Source organism: Saccopteryx bilineata, chromosome 2, assembly GCF_036850765.1.
Source record: "Saccopteryx bilineata isolate mSacBil1 chromosome 2, mSacBil1_pri_phased_curated, whole genome shotgun sequence".
Classification (NCBI taxonomy): domain Eukaryota; kingdom Metazoa; phylum Chordata; class Mammalia; order Chiroptera; family Emballonuridae; genus Saccopteryx; species Saccopteryx bilineata.
Window position 1 is genome coordinate 260,805,664 of NC_089491.1, and position 18,188 is coordinate 260,823,851.

The window sequence follows — 18,188 nt, forward strand, 5'->3', positions numbered from 1 at the left end:
ATGCTGGAGCTTGAAAACCTGGGTTCAAATCCTATCCCTGCCATTTTCTAGCTGTGTGACTGTGGGTGGGGGTCACCTCACTTGTGAGATGGAGATGATGACCCTCATCTCCCTCAGCTCTCCTGAGCACTCAGTGCGACATCCTGTATGTGCGGCAGCAGTGACCATCATTTCGTGATCAATACCAGTAGCATTTCAACAGGCCATCAAATGGCTATTATTGGATATTGTTGCTAGTAACATTGCATCATTAGCTCTATTACTATTAGTTTCATACCCAACCCTGGTAGTCAGTGGATGCACACATGCATGTACATACAAATACATGCGTCTATGTACAAATACAGATACGAACGCACTCCCGCGTATGTACAAATGCCTGTTCCGAGTACGTATAAATGTACATACATACATATAAAGGCATGCGTGCGCTGCACTCAGCCATTCTGCCCCAAGGCCCTGATCTGCCCGAACCCTCAAGTTGCATCCTGACTCAGCCCGGAAGAAGGGAGGGAACGAGACTCCTCAGTCATTTATAAGCCCCTCCTCCTCTCTCCATGTGACCCACCAGCCCCATTCCCTCCAGTGGCTGCAGCACTTCCCCAGCCCAACTCTGAGGGGACCCCGAGACACCCACCTGGCTGTGCACTTTCTCCAGCTCCTCCTTGCTGACCGAGGCCTTGCCGTCCTCCATTGTCCCCAGGAGGAGCTGCATGTCTGACAGCAGCGCGTGAGTCCTTCTGAGGTCCCTTCGAAGACGCTTCTCCACGTCAAAGTCCCGATGGCCGATCTGGAAGCCAATGGAAGGCACTCGTCAGCTAAGACCACAAAGCTGTGGCCAGGGTCTAAGTTCTCTGGTACCAGGATCCCTGGGTTTGAATCCTGCTAATTCACCGCATGACTTTGAACAAGACCCTGTTCCTCCCTGAGCCTCAGTTTCCTCACCTGCAAAATGGAAATGGTATCAGCCCACAGGGCTGCTGTGAAAATTAAATATCTGCTCAGCTTGACTCACAGAAAAGGCACGAATATGAGCTGTTATTACTGTTACCACAGCCTGTATGGATCCGAAGTCATTCTGTCTCGTCTTTTGCAACAAACTCATCAATATGGCCTCTCTTCCCCTTGCAAGAGTCCATGTCAGGTGAGGCCCTCTGCTGACAGAAGTCAGGACAGCAGTGACCCTAGAGGGGTTGTGACTGAATAGGGCAGGAGGGGACCCTCTGGGGTTGCTAATGTTATTAATCTGGGTGCTGGCTTTATTAGTTTATGAAAATTCATTGAGTTACACACATGGGATGTGATGTACCTCACTGCATGGATGTTATAGGTCAGTAAATAGTATTAAAAATAGCTGTGCTGCCTTTGAAGGTCTAAATCTAGCTTTTTCTGTCCCCTGAGCAGGTACCCTTTGCCAGTTCTAAGGACAGGCTGACGAGGTCACTTTCTACATAGGGACCTTACCCAGAAGTGAGTCCATTCCTTCCCCCAGAATCCTGAATTTACAAGCTCTGCGCTGCAAGCAGACAGTTGTCAAAGGGCTCCTGAAGAAGCCACACCCTAAACCTGGCACCAGGAGGGTGACAATAGCCAGCAGCCGACAATACAAACTAACAAACCATGGAAGACACAGAATCACGCAGGGCCTTGACTGAATCGTGGGCAGACAGCGGTCACCCCGAGACACAGAGTGCTGGCTGAGCACTGAGCTTGCATCTCTGAATGAAATGGACAGAGTGCTGGCTGAGCACTGAGCTCCGGTCTCTGAATGAAATGGACAGAGTGCTGGCTGAGCACTGAGCTTGCATCTCTGAATGAAATGGACAGAGTGCTGGCTGAGCACTGAGCTCGGGTCTCTGAATGAAATGGACAGAGTGCTGGCTGAGCACTGAGCTCCGGTCTCTGAATGAAATGGACAGAGTGCTGGCCGAGCACTGAGCTCGGGTCTCTAAATGAAATGGACAGAGTGCTGGCCGAGCACTGAGTTCGCGTCTCTGAATGAAATGGACAGAGTGCTGGCTGAGCATTGAGTTCGCGTCTCTGAATGAAATGGACAGAGTGCTGGCCGAGTGCTGGCCGAGCATTGAGTTCGCGTCTCTGAATGAAATGGACAGAGTGCTGGCCGAGTGCTGGCCGAGCATTGAGTTCGCGTCTCTGAATGAAATGGACAGAGTGCTGGCCGAGCACTGAGCTCGGGTCTCTGAATGAAATGGACAGAGTGCTGGCCGAGTGCTGGCCGAGCACTTAATTCGCGTCTCTGAATGAAATGGACAGAGTGCTGGCCGAGCACTGAGTTTGCATCTCTGAATGAAATGGACAGAGTGCTGGCCGAGTGCTGGCCGAGCACTTAATTCGCATCTCTGAATGAAATGGACAGAGTGCTGGCCGAGCACTGAGTTTACGTCTCTGAATGAAATGGACAGAGTGCTGGCTGAGCACTGAGTTCGCATCTCTGAATGAAATGGACAGCACCCTTGTCCTCGGGGACCAGAGAAAAGAGCACGGCCCCTCAATCTGAGAGGGAATATTCAAGAAAAGGGAGCCCGGTGCCTCAACCCTGGGGTTCAGTCTCTGCACACCTGGATGTCTGTGTCTCTGCCGAGCACAACCATTGCCTGAACACTCAGAATGACCCGGGATAGTCTAAAAAGAATGAGGGATGGAGAAGGAGGTGGCCAAGACTTGAAACCCTGGCTCACACTTACTAGCAGTAGGAACTGGGGCTGAGCGATGTCACCTTTCTGAACCCGAGTCTCCTCGTCTATAAAAGAAGAGGTTAAAAGGAAAAAAGATCCTTCTCCTCCGCCTTGAAATAAGACAAAAATCCGACGTGATAACAGACCAGAAAGCACTTTGCGGGCTGCCAAGTGCTTTACAAATATAAAGGGTTATGAGTATTGTCTGACGACCTGAAACGGACCCCTTTAGATTCTGCATTACTATGTCTCTGCCACGAGTTCTGAAGCCTTTGAAAAATGAGGCGGTTCTCAGAATATGGCCTCTTTGTTCTCAGACATATTGCTTTGTTAAGTTATAAATGCTAGATATTTTATACATACCTATATAAAATATATATATATTCATAGTCTCACCTGCTGAGCTGAGCTCAGGACTGGGCATTGTGCCAGGCCCTTTGTCACATGTCATTACATTTAACTCCTGTGACAATCTCCTAACAAGACATTATTAGTATTATTATTGCCTTACATCTATAGAGGGCTAAGCATCCTGCGCTGTTCTCAGCACTCTGCGGGCAGTAGCGCAGTTAGTCCTAGGGAATCTCGGAGCTGTGCAGCACCATGATTCCCATTTCGCAGACGAGGGAACTAAAGCTTAATGGAGGTGACACAGCGAGCAGTAGGTGGCAGAGTGAGGATAGGAACCCAAGTTTTCTGGCTGCAAAGCGGTCGTTTTAGTAAAATATATGAAGAGAGAGGTGTGTTTCGCTCTTTACTTGGCAGGAAAAGTGCGTCGAAGGCACAGGGGAACATCACCCAGCCCCGGCAGGGATGGGGTCGGGAGAACCCCGGGTAAACAGGACGGAGCCAGGCGAGGTGCGGGAAGGGCACTACAGGGAGAAGGCCCTGCCTGAGCACGGAGGGCTGAGAAGCAGTCCTGCACATTCTGTTCTGGGTGACGAGCATGAGGGTGTAACACATGGGTGTGGGGCAGGACCCAGAGGAAGGGAAGCTACCTGAGGCCAGTGCACATCTTGTGAGCTGTGTGGAGCTGTTAAATATGTATTATCAGGGGGAAACAGAGGGACAGTTGACACAATTGATATGGAGAAGGTAAGTGATCTATCTGCCCAAAGTCATGCTGTGGCATTGCAGGGATTTGAACCCAGACAGCTCAGCATCAGAATGCAAGTCTCTAACCACTGTGCAGCAGTGCCTACTGGAACCTGAATCCCAGTTTACTCAGTTGAGCCCTGGTTCTTCACCATGACTGTATTCAAGCAGCGTGCATGGCAACTTTCTTATTTTTGTGTGTTCTTCTTGCTTTGCACACACCTTAAAAGTGCCTTCAATTCTCCTGTGGGTCAAGCTGGCATCGGGTTAGTTCCCTGATGCAGGCACTGACCATGCAGTAGGGATGGCTCAGATTCTACCCTTTTCTCTCCCGGAAGGACCCCGACAATGCCGCCACCATCTCCTTTCCAGAGGAATCATTGCAAACAAAATTCACAACAAAGTCTCAGGCCAAGTCATAATGAATTGCTGCTATAGGAGGGGAGGAAAGGGTGAAAGGGCTCATTAGGTTAATGGGAAATAAATGTCATTCTGCTAGTTCACATTTTACAGTACAAAGATTCGAATTTAGATAAAACTGGTGAATAATTAACCCATAAATCTAAATAATGTTCAATGTTGTTGTGGGGAAACTATAGTCATAATCGCAACTGTTTCACCGTTAATAATAAAGACAGATTGTTTGAGGGCGGTTGTTAAAAGTCTGTGGTCAAGGAACTCTCTGAGCACTTCAAATATATGATCTTGAAAAGCTGTTAGGGAGAATCGAGCCACTCTCCAGATGGGGAAACTGAGGTCTGGAGAGGGGCTATGTGTTGCTGAATTAACGACAGGGCTGGACTGACTTCCACTATTGTGAGCAATGATGGTCCACAGATGGAAGGTCCTGGTTAACGAGATCTTAATCACGTTTAAGCAGCGTGGGGCTTGATTTTAAAGATACAGGCTTTCAGATAACGCACGCCTCATTTCACATCCACCGAGGCCAATAACAAGCTGCGTCATCTTGGGCAATTTGCTTTACCTTCTGAGCTTCCCTTCTCTCATTTATATGTAGGTACTAATGATGCCTGCCCTACCACGTTGTTGTGAAAATTAAATAAGGTTTTTTAGGGGAAAAAAAAACTCCATCTAAAAAAACCCCATGATATTAAAACTTATGGCGACTACCAAAAAAACAGAAATATGATTTGTAGCTTTAGAAGCAGCTGTAGTGCATAAGTGATCACAGACTATATGATCAATCTATTCTGGAAAGCAGTCAAGCGAAAAGCAAAGAAAATGGGACAATGACCCTACAAACACAAAACTCAAAAGAAGGGAGCAGAAAGCCAAATAGATCAGTCACCTATAATAAATGTAAATAAACTGTTCTATGAAAACTTAGAGGCTAAAATAGGATTAAAAAGTATCTAGCTGTTTAAAGAAAATATACGTTCACGCATTCAAAAAGGTTGAAAATAACAGAATTAAAAAAGGTCTCGGCAGGCAAACGAAAAGACACCGAGCAGAATAAATATAAGGCAAAAACCATTCATCAAGCAGCAAGGGACACACCAGGTAATAATCAAGGGACAAGCTATAATCTGCCAAGAAAATAAAGCAATAATAAACTTAGATTCAGCTAAAAATATAACCTCAACATACATAAAGGGAAAACTAACACAGAATTATAAGCAAAACTTGATAAAACCACAATCGCAGTGGAACTATTACAGAAGTTTCCCAGAAACAAATCAAACAGACCAAACCAAAGTTAACAGAAACCTGAAACCCATGTACTCTTATTGATCAATGTCACTCCATTAAATTAAATTTTCTAAATAAAATTGAAAGAAAAAAAAATAAAGTGATTTTTAAATATCATATAGTATTTAAACAACAAAATTAACAAGCTCCATTCATCTGCCATGGATAGAACCCTATGCCTCAAAAATAGCTAGATTCTTTACCAGTAAATAATTTATTAAACTTGACCATGAATTGAAACAGCAAAGAGATCTCTCAACATTTTTAAAGAATAAATGTTATGCATTCGATCCTGTTATGTGTCCAAAACTAAAAGTCAATGATAAAAAGTTAATACAAATAATTCCAAATATTAATAAACTTAAAATTCAATTTCTAAATAACTGACACGTTAAAGAAAGAAATCACAAAGGATATAACAAAATGTTTAGCATGTAAAGATGCAATGAAAGCAGCATTCAAGATAAATATATTATCTTAATATATTAAAAAATATATTTTCAGTAGAATAGAAATAGTGAAAGAGAGCTAAAATTTTCACCATTGAAACTCAATAAGAAAGAGGATACTGTCTGAATTTGTATTCAATTAGGATTTCAGGACAGTAATTAAATGTTCACCCTACTCCCTAAAAGGAAGTAGGTAGGCCCAAATAGGTTTGCAAGTAAAGAATCGTTTCATCCATGGTGACCACAGTGTACTGTTTGAATGTCCCTTCAAGAACTTGGTGATCAGCTGCGAAGGGAACAGTTTGTTGACAGCCTCCCGTTGCAGTGCATTTGGGATCTGTTGTGGTGTTTGAGCTGAGACCATGTTCTTCCCACAATCCCCAGCCAATGACTGAGCTGGGCAAGGATCTGCCTGACACTCTCGCTTACGTTTGAGGAGTTCTCTATCCAAACCTTAACGATGGGGTTCCAACAGAGGCAGCTGTGCTCCTACATGTCCTGGCTCCCTCGGCCAAGGTTTTTTGTTTTAAGAATGGGTGCCTGACCTACTTACCCCTCCCCCCAAATCCATATGAGCACGTATTTGTCCAAGGTCTGGCTGCTCCAGATGCCCATTTGAAGTGGACCCCATTCCTTTGTGTATAAACAAATGGGGGAAGGCTATTAATGGTGAGATCATTACTAATTAAAAGACACCGAGGGCATTGTAAGCAAATACATGAAAATATACCCTTATGATACATGAACAGAACTTGTAGATGCCACAGCAATTCCTCTCCAGTGTTGGGGGTTTGTGTAGCAGCAGCACAGGCAGAGAAAGGAATACCTGGGAGTGGAGGAGCAATTCCTCCCAACACCGAAGTTGGGAGCTGGTTCTGGGTCCTGCCGCTGCTTTGTTTATAGCAGCAGTTCTCCATAAAGGGGGAGGTTGGTTTTTGTCCTCAGTGGACATCTGGCAGTGTCTATAGGCATTTCTGGTTGTCACAGCTAGGAGTACTAGCATCTATGGGTGGAGGCCAGGGACGCTGATCAACATCCCACCGTGCATGGGACAGTCTCACCACAAAGAATGATGTAGCTGGGCCCTGACCGACTGGCTCAGTGGTAGAGCGTTGGCCCAGTGTGTGGAAGTCCTGGGTTCAATTCCTGGCCAGGGCACACAGGAGAAGTGCCCATCTGCTTCTCCACCCTTCCTCTCCTTTCTCTCTGTCTCTCTCTTCCCCCTCCTGCAGCTGAGGCTCCATTGAAGCAAAGTTGGCCTGGGCACTGAGGATGGCTCCATGGCCTCTGCCTCAGGTGCTAGAATGGCTCCGATTGCAGTGAAGCAATGCCCCAGAGGGGCCGAGCATTGCCTCCTGGTGGGCATGCCTGGTGGATCCAGGATGAACACATGCGGCAGTCTGGCTGCCTCCCCACTTCTCACTTTGGAAAAATACAAAAATTAAAAAAAAGAATGATGTGGCTGAAAAGGTCCACCATGCTGCAGACAAGAACTCTAATACACAGAGATGGCAACAACCCCAGGAAGCTGTCCTCCACAAGCTTAGGCAGTTAACTAACTCACCCAAAGCAATGTAGACAGAAGTGCCCAGCTCAGGTTGAAAGAGACATTTGCCTGACTCTGAGCCTGGCTGCCTCCAGCAAAAATCTTGTTCTCACGAAAAGTTGGCGGCTGTGAGCCCAGGGGCCATTCCCATTTGCCCCAATTAAAGCAAGGGTTGTCTGTACTCTTACTCCAACAGCTGCTGAAGACAAGGTGACTTCGTCTGTCACTCTGGCTGGGCCCAGTCTCTTTATTCTCCTGGTTTCTTCTAAGAACCCTGCATGTGTGTGGACGGTGGAAGGTCCCCTTTGAAGAGCCAGTGAATGTGGACAGGGACGGAATTGGTGGAGAAAAAGTCACTCAGTAGGAGTAGATGGAGTCCTAGCTCATCCTAAAGACCCCTTCAAATGGCCTCCACAGGAAGGCGCCGCTCTCAAAGGGCCCGAGGCAGGAGAGGTGTTCTCCCATGTCTGCTGGTGTCTCCCCCTTACCTGATCACAGAGGGTCCCGATCAAGCCTTCCAAATCCTGCTTCTCGTGGAGGACCATCTGTTTCTCCTCATATTCCTGCTCCAGCTGCATTTCCAGCTGGCGGAGCTGCGGTGCAAAGGGCAGAGTCACGTACAGGATAAACGAGCTCCCTCCAGACCAATCCCTCAAGGCAGGGACCCCCCAGGAGGAGGGCACGTGGCGTGCAAGGTCCTTCATCCAGATCCACAAGCCCTGCCCTAGTGGTCAGAAACAGGTGTCTCGGTTGGAGAACTCAGGAACCTAAAAGCTTGGGAGCCAGAAGACCAAGGGGAGAGCTGGTCAGTTATGGGGAGCCCCACCATTCACTGTGTCAGTTATGGGGAGCCCCACCATTCACTGTGAAACCCTACCCCCCAGTTCCCGCCCCATCCCCTAACAGATGTCTCCCTCCTATGCCATGACCTTGCTTGAATACTTATAAGTCTTGGCACTCTGCTGTTTTCAGGCTCTGCACAACACTAGATCCAACATATTAAACATAAATATACTATGATGTAGTGAACATTTTTAAAAGTTGCACTTGAGCTTACTCAGTGTTATGGACCGCATGTTTATACTCCTCCAAAATTCATCTGTTGCAACCCTCGCCTCAGTGCCTCGGTATTTGGAAGCAGGGCCTTTAGTCCCTAATTAGGTTTAGATGCCATCGTGCGGGCGAAGCTCCTACGATGGGATGAGTGCCCTTCTAAGAGACACACCAGAGGGTTTGCTTCCTCTCTCTCTCTCCACCTCAGACAAGGAGGTGGTGGTCTACAAGCCAGGAAGAGAGCCCTCCCCAGACACCTTGGTCTTGTACTTCCCAGCCTCTGGAACTGTGAGAAATAAATGTCTGCAATGTTCAGTTAGAGCAGCCTGAACTGACTAAGACAGCTGGCTATAAAAAATTCATTTAATTGACAGCTGGCTTGGATTTCTCTGCAATCACCCGGCAAAGCCCGGCATTCTCCACTAGAGGCGATTCCCTCCCCCCACCCCCGTGCTTTGCACACCCACTTCCCTACCTGCCTCTCTGAAATATGTTATCTCCTCCGCCCCTTCAGCCTCCCTCTGTACCTTGTGCCTTCCACTACCCTATTTCACAGATGGACAAACTGAGTCAGAGAGAGGTTCCAAAGCACATGCCCTGATGTCAATTTTTGCTACGAGCAGCTACTTATCCCTCTCCCGGCCCCAGCTCTCCTGCCACTCCTGACAGCCATCAGCAGTCCCACCCAGGTTGCTAACAATTGATTTCCTGCCACAGTTGGAGATAGACTGAGCAGAGCAGTCACTAGATGTGAAGTCAATGTTGGTATCTGTCACAGGAGAAAAACACCTTTGTCTGACCTCACTCTCTGCCTTTATAAATCTGTTCATGGCAAAGCCCCAGGAAGGTCTGGGTCACCTCTCCAGCTCACTGGGACCCTGGCTCAGGGCACTCCTCCTGCTCTGAGGAGCTCTTGAAATGATGCCACCTACAGTGAGGCCACATGGACAGGAACTGAGGGCTTTTGTCTCCTGATCCATGGAGGGGAAAAATAGTGATTGATGGTCACTTCGGTAGAAAGCAAGTTCATTTTGAAACTTTTCTTTAAGGCAGTGGTCTCCAACCTTTTTTGGGCCACGGACCAGTTTAATGTTAGAAAATATTTTCATGGACTGGCCTTTAGGGTGGGATGGATAAATGCAAAAAATAAAATTATGTGACTGGTGTAAAAACTGTGGTATTTTTAAATATAATTGTTGAACTTACGAGACAAGCGTCAAGAGTGCGTCTTGGATGGATGTAACAGAGGGAATCTGGTCATTTTTTAAAAATAAAACATCGTTCAGACTTAAATATAAATAAAACGGAAATAATGTAAGTTATTTATTCTTTCTCTGCAGACCAGTACCAAATGGCCCACGGACTGGTACCAGTCCACGGCCCGGGGGTTGGGGACCACTGCTTTAAGGGAAATATAAGGCACTCTGTACACATCTGCTTTCAGAATGAAGACAGGAGCAGCTAAAACAAATTTTAAAAAATCTACAAAATAATAAAATCTATATATCAAGCAAGGCAAAGTTTACTGGAATGTGTTCTGCAGAATATTTCCACGCGCTGTTCACAGATACGATGTGGGGAGTGGTGGGAAATCCATGCTAGAAAGAGTGTGGAAACCACTAAGTTAACAAGTTCTCCAGCGCAGGACTTATCAGAGCCTTTGGTAAGTCATCGTGCATGAAGCGCTAAGAGATGCAGCATTGCCAAAGGTTGACTTCTATCAAGTGCTTCCTAAATGGTCTTTCATAGTTCAAACATTTGCAAAATAAAAAATATCTGTGTCCTGGTTAAGAGTCTGGGGTTTGAAGTCAGAGAGACCCAAGTTCAAAGCCTAGCTCTCCTACTTCTCAGCTGGGGAACCTTGGGCATATTACTTCACCTGTAGAAACAGAACCCTCGTGAGGATTAAGTAAGTTACAGACATTAAGAACCCAGCCTGGTGCATGACACCCAGTGGGTGTTCACAGAATGCCATTTATTTCTCCCAAATATATCATAATGGAAAATAAGCAGAAACTGGCCCTTTGATGATAAATTCCAGCACTTTAAAGTTTACAAGACCCTTCCCATTCTTTTATTGCATCCTCAACAATAGCCTAGGGAAGTCAGAACATGTTCGATCATTCTCCCTTCTCACAGATGAGAAAGCAGTATGGGTTAGCAGTTAGGAGGCTTACTCAAGGGAGCACAGGTCTGGCTGAGCCCGAATCATTGACTCTTTTCTTTCTGGCCCTGGGCTCTAGGGGGAAGCTGCGGGGCCCCTCAGGCTGAGCCGTGGGACTCTGAGGGACAGGATGAAGAGCAGATGCAGCAGCGTCAACCACTAGGGGGTGAAGAATGGGCCCAGGTCTTGCACACGCCCCTGGAGGGTGACAGGGTGTCAATGCAGCCCGACTGGCCCCAGGACATGCTCAGCCAGGGTTCCTGTCTCCTGTGGCGGTCCTTACTGTCACCAAGGCCCCCTCCTGCCCTGCCCAAGATGATGCTCTGCAGGGGGCACTCCAGGGGGCTAAGTTCCAGCACCGGCCTTCACTTTCGCTTGACGGATAAATCACACCCGACAGCAGGTCAGCCATGAAGCTGGTTCCCTGGCTCCGCCTGGCAGTCCAGCTGCCTAGGAATCCAGTGCTGCCCTTCGGTCTCCACAAACAAGGGTCACGTTACAAAACTCTGCAATGCTTCCCCATCTGTCATCCCCTTGAACCTTCACTGTCCCTCTGCAGAGTAGCCATTATTATCCCATCTGTCAGGTGAGAAAAGTGAGGCTTATGAGCAACGTTAGGTGATTTCTCCAACGTCCTACACCTGGTTCTCGATGGGAGCTGGGCCTTGATCCAAGCCTCTGTGATGCTGCAGGAAACAGCAATAAATATCAACTTTTTTGGGTGTCTTATGAACTGACCCTCAGGGACCAGAGCTGGACAGGGAGCCAGGAGACCAGAAACAGAATGGACTTGAGTTGAAGTTGAGGGTTTCAAATCACTTTCCCAGAGTCACATGGTTATTACGTCGAAAGGGCAAAGATTCACATGGAGAGTCTATGACCTCCAACACTCGGGCTCTCGACCCCTACAGTCTAGAAGTCCCTCTACACAGCAAGACTGTTTAGGGAGCGAAGAGGAGGAGTCAACTTTGCAAAATGCTGCCTCTTCTTGGTGAGTCACAATGCACATGAGGTTACCACAGACCCAGACAAGCCCTAGAGTGACGAAATCAGCTAAATGAGGCTTTACTCAAAGCTCTCCAGCAAGTCTACTCTCAGAATTCATCTTCTATTTGTGCCAGTTCGTGTGTCTATGAGGGCATTTATCTCAGCACTGGTAATAGCAAAAGAAAATCAGAAACATCCCAAATGTCCGACCATAGGAGACTTGTTGGATAGATCAGAGCACATGGCCTAAGGTGAACTACTTTTAAGCCATTAGACATGTAGGTTAGATCAGTATTTACTGATTGGGAGGAGGCCCAGGACAAGCAAGTGAGGGAATAGCAGGCCTCACAACACCCTAACCCCTTAAAGGCTATCTCTACAAATACGTGTGCACGCACGCGCGTGTGTGTGTCTAGTGAAAGAGAAATGAAAGAAAATTTTAAAATAGTAATAATGATGCTTTCTAGGTGAGATTTTGAGGGTTGATGGCTTTCTTGTACACTGTTTGAAATATCTGCAGAGAACTTGGATAAAATGGAAGAAATTATTTGAAGTGCAAGGGAAACTGCCAGGCCCTCTTCTTGAAACGTGTTAAGTCCTTGCCCAGGTCATCGGTCACATGGCATTATGCACTCTTGGCAGAAATTTTGGGGTGATTATGCTCAACAATTCCAGAGGCTTCTGGAAGTTTCTAGATCATAGTTAAGACAGGCACTTCTGCTCCAGCACCCTCGAAAGCACTTAGGGAGCTAAGGTGTCAGGTGAGTGCAGAAAGTTTGTCCCCAGTTCCTGCACCCCCCCCCCCACTCTAAGAGAGAGGGCACCAGCCTGGGCCTGCCCGGTCCCTAGGGTACAGCTGCACTCGCCACTTACATACCCGCTTCTGGCAGGACTGGCGGATGTCCTCCAGCTCCTCCTCCTGGTCCTCACGGTCCTGCTGGTGCATCTGCTTCATCCGCTCTATCTCCAGCTCAAACCGCTGACGGAGCTGCAGGGAGGCAAAGGCGGCACATGTGACCCTCACCTGCTCCCCGACCCTCCGTGCCACCCTTAGCACTCCAGTTGCCCTTTCCATTTTTGGAGTGCGTGGAGGAGAGTCCAGTTATCCCCCCAAGCACCCAGGCTCAGACATAGTACATCGATAGCCCAAATGCTGCTTATATTCCTGTTTATGGCCGTAAACAGACATCACTAATCGATCACACTTTCCTACTGAGTTTAGATGTAGCCTCAGAATCTTTCTCAACACTCTTAAGAGGAACCATTTGTCATGCCTGGAGCAGACATCAGTGCTGGTTTTTGGATGGGTGGAGAGGTGAGTGGATGGATAGTGGGATAGTTTTGTTTAGGAAGATATGAAAGCCTGGAGGGGGAGATAAGTGGCCCCAGATGTTACCTCAGACAATTTTGTCTCTGATCAGTTCCCTTTCCCTGTAGAAAACAACCATCTTCGAATGTTATTATGACAATTAAATGAGATGACCCCATGCAAAGCACTCAGCACAATGCCTGGCACGTAAACATTACTTCCTCTTTCCCCGTCATTTTGAAAACAGAACGGACTTCCTGGCAGCCTCACATCGTAGGCGCTGTGTTCCCATGAAGGAGTCACCTCATCGGGGAGACCCTCCAAAACTGGCTCCGGACAGCCACGCGCTGCGCAGGGTCCTTACACCAAGTGATGTTGTGTAGCCGGTTCAGAAGTCGAAGACAGAAGCCATGGGTTCCAGTTCTAGTTCAAGGTTTCCCTTTCTTGTTCCAGTTAACCGAGAGACTGACCCAAGCTCCTGCTTCTCAAATTTTGTGGCCCATGAGAATTACCTAATACCTTTTTTTTTTTATTTAAATTTCAGAGTATCACCCTAGCCTGACTGAATCAGAATTTCCAGGGTAGAGGGCCCAAAAAACTATACTTCTCGGTTTTCCTTTATCTATGCTCTTTAATGTTATTGGTCTATGGAGAAGCATTTGGAACTCAATATGTGGGTTACCTGGTAGAAACTCATTGGCGTCTCCAACCAAGCTCTCAGAAGGTCGCAATTACTGTCCCTAACATGGAAATTAAGTTGAGACAAAAACAATCTTGGTCTTTGTAAACACTGATAATATCCTCTGGGGTGAAGAGGAAAAAGGATGGTGTACGTCAGAGTCCCTCTTACAGTTCTTGGCATAAAGTATGCTCACTTTAAATGTCAACTTCCTTCTCTGCCTTCTTTAAAATGACAGAGGTTATGGGAAGATAATCCAAAATGAGGAACTTAAGCGAGTAAATAAAATATTTCTTTTTCATTTTTTCCCTAGCCTCCTGGACACTCCTGACATCTGCAATACCATTTATGTCAAGCTTATATGAGCGAACATAAAATCCCCCAGAAAAAGTGCTATATTGGAATCAATAAATATCTCCTGGATGTCTGCAAGGGCACAATGGAGGAGGAAGTTATGGAGGAAGCTAATCATGAATAAAAGTGTTGAGTCAGCCTCGCCTCCCATAAGGTGACGGTGGACAATAAGGAAGCTGTATTAACTTCTCGGGTCCCTGAGGTCGCCATACTACATTCCTGCTTCCCGGCACTGACTGGTCCGCTAGTGGTATCTTAAAGAGTTAACACAATTTTACGAAAGGTTTGCTTTATTCTTTTTTATTTTTTTATTTTTTTATTTATTTATTCATTTTAGAGAGGAGGGGGGGAGATACAGAGAGAGAGAGAGAGAAAGAGAGAAAGAGAGAAGGGGGAGGAGCAGGAAGCATCAACTCCCATATGTGCCTTGACCAGGCAAGCCAGGGTTTTGAACCGGCAACCTCAGTGTTTCCAGGTTGACGCTTTATCCACTGCGCCACCACAAGTCAGGCAGTTTGCTTTATTCTTGACTCTGGGTTGCTATGGCTGCCGCCCCATCCTCCATGGCCCTCAGTGTCCTACACAGATATTCCTCCTCCTTCACGAACCTTCAGGGAGTCACGGGGCTGGGGGAAACTAGGGGATTGACAAGGCTCCAATTTCATTGTACAGATGAGGAGGCTAAAGTGGGAGGAAACAGGGAGCCTGCCTAAGGTCCTATAGACAGTGAGCTACCCTGAGGACTCCATCTGGATAGGGTGATACCACAGCCCCTTAAATGCCACACAACTGCCCTGCCTCCTGGCCTTCACACCGTCTGTTCCTCCTGCCTAGAATTCTCTTGGTCAGCCAGTTCGGACTCATCCTTTGGCTTTCAGCTTCGGTAAATATCACTTCCTGCAGGAAGGCTACTCTGACTGTTTCCCCAGTGGGGGCTCGTAAGGCCAGTTCTGCAAGTTACACTTTCCCATAACACTCAGCATGACTGTCGACTTCTGGAGGGCAGAGACCATGTCTGGCTTGTTTGCAGCTGCATCCTTAGCAGCTGCCTGCTGCATGGCACTAAGTAACTGCTTGATAAATACTGGTGCATTGGACAAGAAAAGGAGCTGTTTGGGAACTGCTCCAGACTCTTGCCCCGGCTCATCTGCCACACTGGGTGTCACAGTCAGCAGGATCCATCCTGACTGGGGACGGGGAGAGGGTGGTAACTGAGAAGCACTCCACGCTTCCCCCTTGCACTCTCCACTCCCACCCCCACTTCAGCAGAGCTGCTCAGAGTTCCCTGCTCTACATATTTATGCTCCTGGTCAGATTCTCTTGAAACATGGTTCCCAGCCTTAAAACCTCTTCAGAATAATTGCCCCTTGTGAAATCCCACATGAGAAATTTCTTTAGAGCTAAGCATCAGGAAAAGCCTTGCTTCGCCCTGAAAAACTGGCGTGCTTTTACCTTGGGGATAACAAAAGGCATGCAACTCACGTTTCCTTTTTCTCTCTGGCCGCCAGGAATTTTGGAGCTAAAACAACTATGTATGTATGAGGTCACATGTTTTACATATGTGCTTATTAATATACTGTCCCCATTTCTCCTTGCTGTTTATTTTAATTTGTGTTTTTCTGGTTCAAATTGTTGTATTTATACTTTTTCCTATTTTGTTATGCATACGTCTTACAAGATGTCTCAGATTCTTTATGGAACAAGGTGAGCACATAAACAAAAAAGCAGATAAATGAAATATTCATCTGATACTTTGCAGAGAACGTTGGTACTAGAGTAGTTGATATTCCTGCCTTATTCCCCTTGGTTACTTTGCATTTCCCCAAGTCTAGCACTCCAATCTTCCCCGAGGGTGTGCACAGTGCCGTGCACATAGTAGATATTCAAGGCACTGTGGAGTCACACAACACAGGCTCCAAATGTCATCCCTGCCACTCTCTGCACATTGCTGAGCCTCAATCCACGTCTGTAAAGTGGGTGTAATTAATACTAACATCTCACCATCTGAGGTCCTCGTGAAGAGTCATGAGATGATACGTGAGGAGAGCTTAGGGCCGAGTTTGGTGCACTGACCATACTCAACCCAAACTACATGCCTGGCCTCTTTCTAGGCGCTGCAGGTGTCCTGATAAGCAAGAGCAACAAAAACCCTGCCTTCCTGACATTTAGGTCCTAGCAGGAGAGAACAGCATTGAGCGAAATTTAAAAAAAAAACACTATCGGATGTGATGGCAGCAGGTGCTATGAAGGATACACTAACTCAGGGGATGAAAGGGGAGCATGGTGTGGAGGGAGCTGTTTTCAAGAAGGTGATCAGGGCCCGTTTTCCGAGGGGTAACACTGTGGCTGCACCATGGAGGACCTGAATGTCAGACCTCGGGGTTTAGAGGTCCTCTGAGGTGATGGGGAGCCACTGAAGGCTGAGGAGCGGCTGTCGTATGTGGACAACATCCCTCCACACTGGAGCTGACAAGGGGCGGCCTTCCTACCTGCTCCAGCTGCTTGATGGTGTTTTCCTGCTGAGTCTGGACTTTCTGTTGTTCGAGGGCACTGGATTCCAGCTTCCAGAGCCTGTCCTTCAGGCCAGCGATGGAACTGGCCCCCAGAGACGGCAACTCCAGCAGCTCCCGCTTTTGGGCCTGCAGCACCTCCACCTCCTGCTTCAGCTTCGAGGACTCCTGCTCCTTTTGCTACGGAGACAAAGGGGACAGGGGTCAGAGTCATGTGACCAGGCCCCCCTCCAGGGTTACCCCTCCAACCTGCTGGAATGGGGCTTCCATTTCTCAGCGCCTGCCATCTCCACCTCCACCCTGCAGCCCCTCACAGCGCCCCCTGTGGGCCACCAAGGGCTGCTCTCTGGACTAGCACAGACAGGCCAGGGTGGGAGAGCAACGCCATTGCCCCCAGAGTTAGACCTCAGAGCACATAAAGGGAGCGCCTGCCCCATTTGTCAGCTGTGCACCTGCTGAGGCCGAGACTGAGACAGAACAGGGAGGCAGAGTGCCTAAAAATGACTCTCTCAGGTTGGAGAGTCACCTACAGGGTCAAAGAACCTTGGGCTCAATCACGAAGGAGTTGCATGCCAGGCTAAGAGGTGTAGAACTTCTCCGCGGGGTAACGGAGCCACAGCAGGTGAGGAGCAAATGCCTGAGTGGGATCTTAATCAAGACCTTTGGCATTGAACAGGGCACTGCCCCTGAATGGCTACAGCTAACTCTCTCTATGGTGAGTCCCTCAAACCTGCCAGATGGGCACCTTAGAACCCATGCAGGTGACCAGCACAGATTCCATACTTCAAGCGAGGGAGGTTATATGATCAATTTGCTACCGACTGTTGGTTTTATTAAAGCACTCTGAGATCCACGACTCCAGGTGGCTGGCAGGCCAGGACACCCACACAGAGTTCCCTCCCTGTCACCATTTACAGCAGGTGTGTGGGGAGGACTCCTGACACCCTGAGACCCGGAGCCAAGAGGACCCCACGCCTCCCATCCCCTTACCTGCAGCTGTTGCTGAAGCTGGCCCAGTTCCCACCGGACGCTGGTGTTCTCCTGGGTCACTTTCTCACGGAGTCCCTTCTCAAACACAGACTCTCCCAGGGCCTGGGCGAGCTGCATGTCAAACCTGTCCAGGCAGAACACAGGTCATGACATTGAGGTGGGGCACCTGGGACAGGGAGGACAGGGGCTGGGGAGAGGCAGTCAGCCTACCAAGAACCAGAAGGGGGGGGCAGGGAGGAGAGGGAGAGAAAGGAAGGGAGAAGGAGAAACCAAAATGATGATCTGCTTGATGCTTTTATGTAAGGTTGTGGGTGTGGGGTAGGGATCTGGAACACCAGTGAGCACTTTTGGGGTTTCTATAGAGGTTTTCTTTTCTTTTCTCTTTTCTTTTCTTTATTTCTTTCTTTTCTTTCTCTCTCCTCCTTCCTTCCTTCCTTCCTTCCTTCCTTCCTTCCTTCCTTCCTTCCTTCCTCCCTCCCTTCCTTCCTTCCTTCCTCCCTTCCTTCTTTCCTTCCTTTCTTCTTCCTCCCTCCCTCCCTCCCTCCCTCCCTCTATCACTCCCTCTCTCTCTCTCTTTCTTTCTTAATTTTATTCATAAAATTAAATTTAACAGGGTGATATGATCAATAAGAGTACTTAGAGTTCA

At 47.7% G+C, this 18,188-nt stretch overlaps 1 protein-coding gene across 1 annotated transcript in view; it reads right to left on the reverse strand.

Annotated features, from left to right (window-relative positions):
- The window catches only part of MYO18B (myosin XVIIIB), a 238,619-nt gene that overhangs the window by 92,403 nt on the left and 128,028 nt on the right, over positions 1-18,188 (reverse strand). The window contains exons 30-34 of the mRNA XM_066260272.1: positions 17,543-17,666; positions 16,532-16,732; positions 12,578-12,688; positions 7,985-8,089; positions 638-790 (exon numbers count right to left, since the gene is read on the reverse strand). Coding sequence (XP_066116369.1) covers positions 638-790; positions 7,985-8,089; positions 12,578-12,688; positions 16,532-16,732; positions 17,543-17,666 — 694 coding nt within the window. The remainder of the gene's footprint in view (positions 1-637; positions 791-7,984; positions 8,090-12,577; positions 12,689-16,531; positions 16,733-17,542; positions 17,667-18,188) is intronic.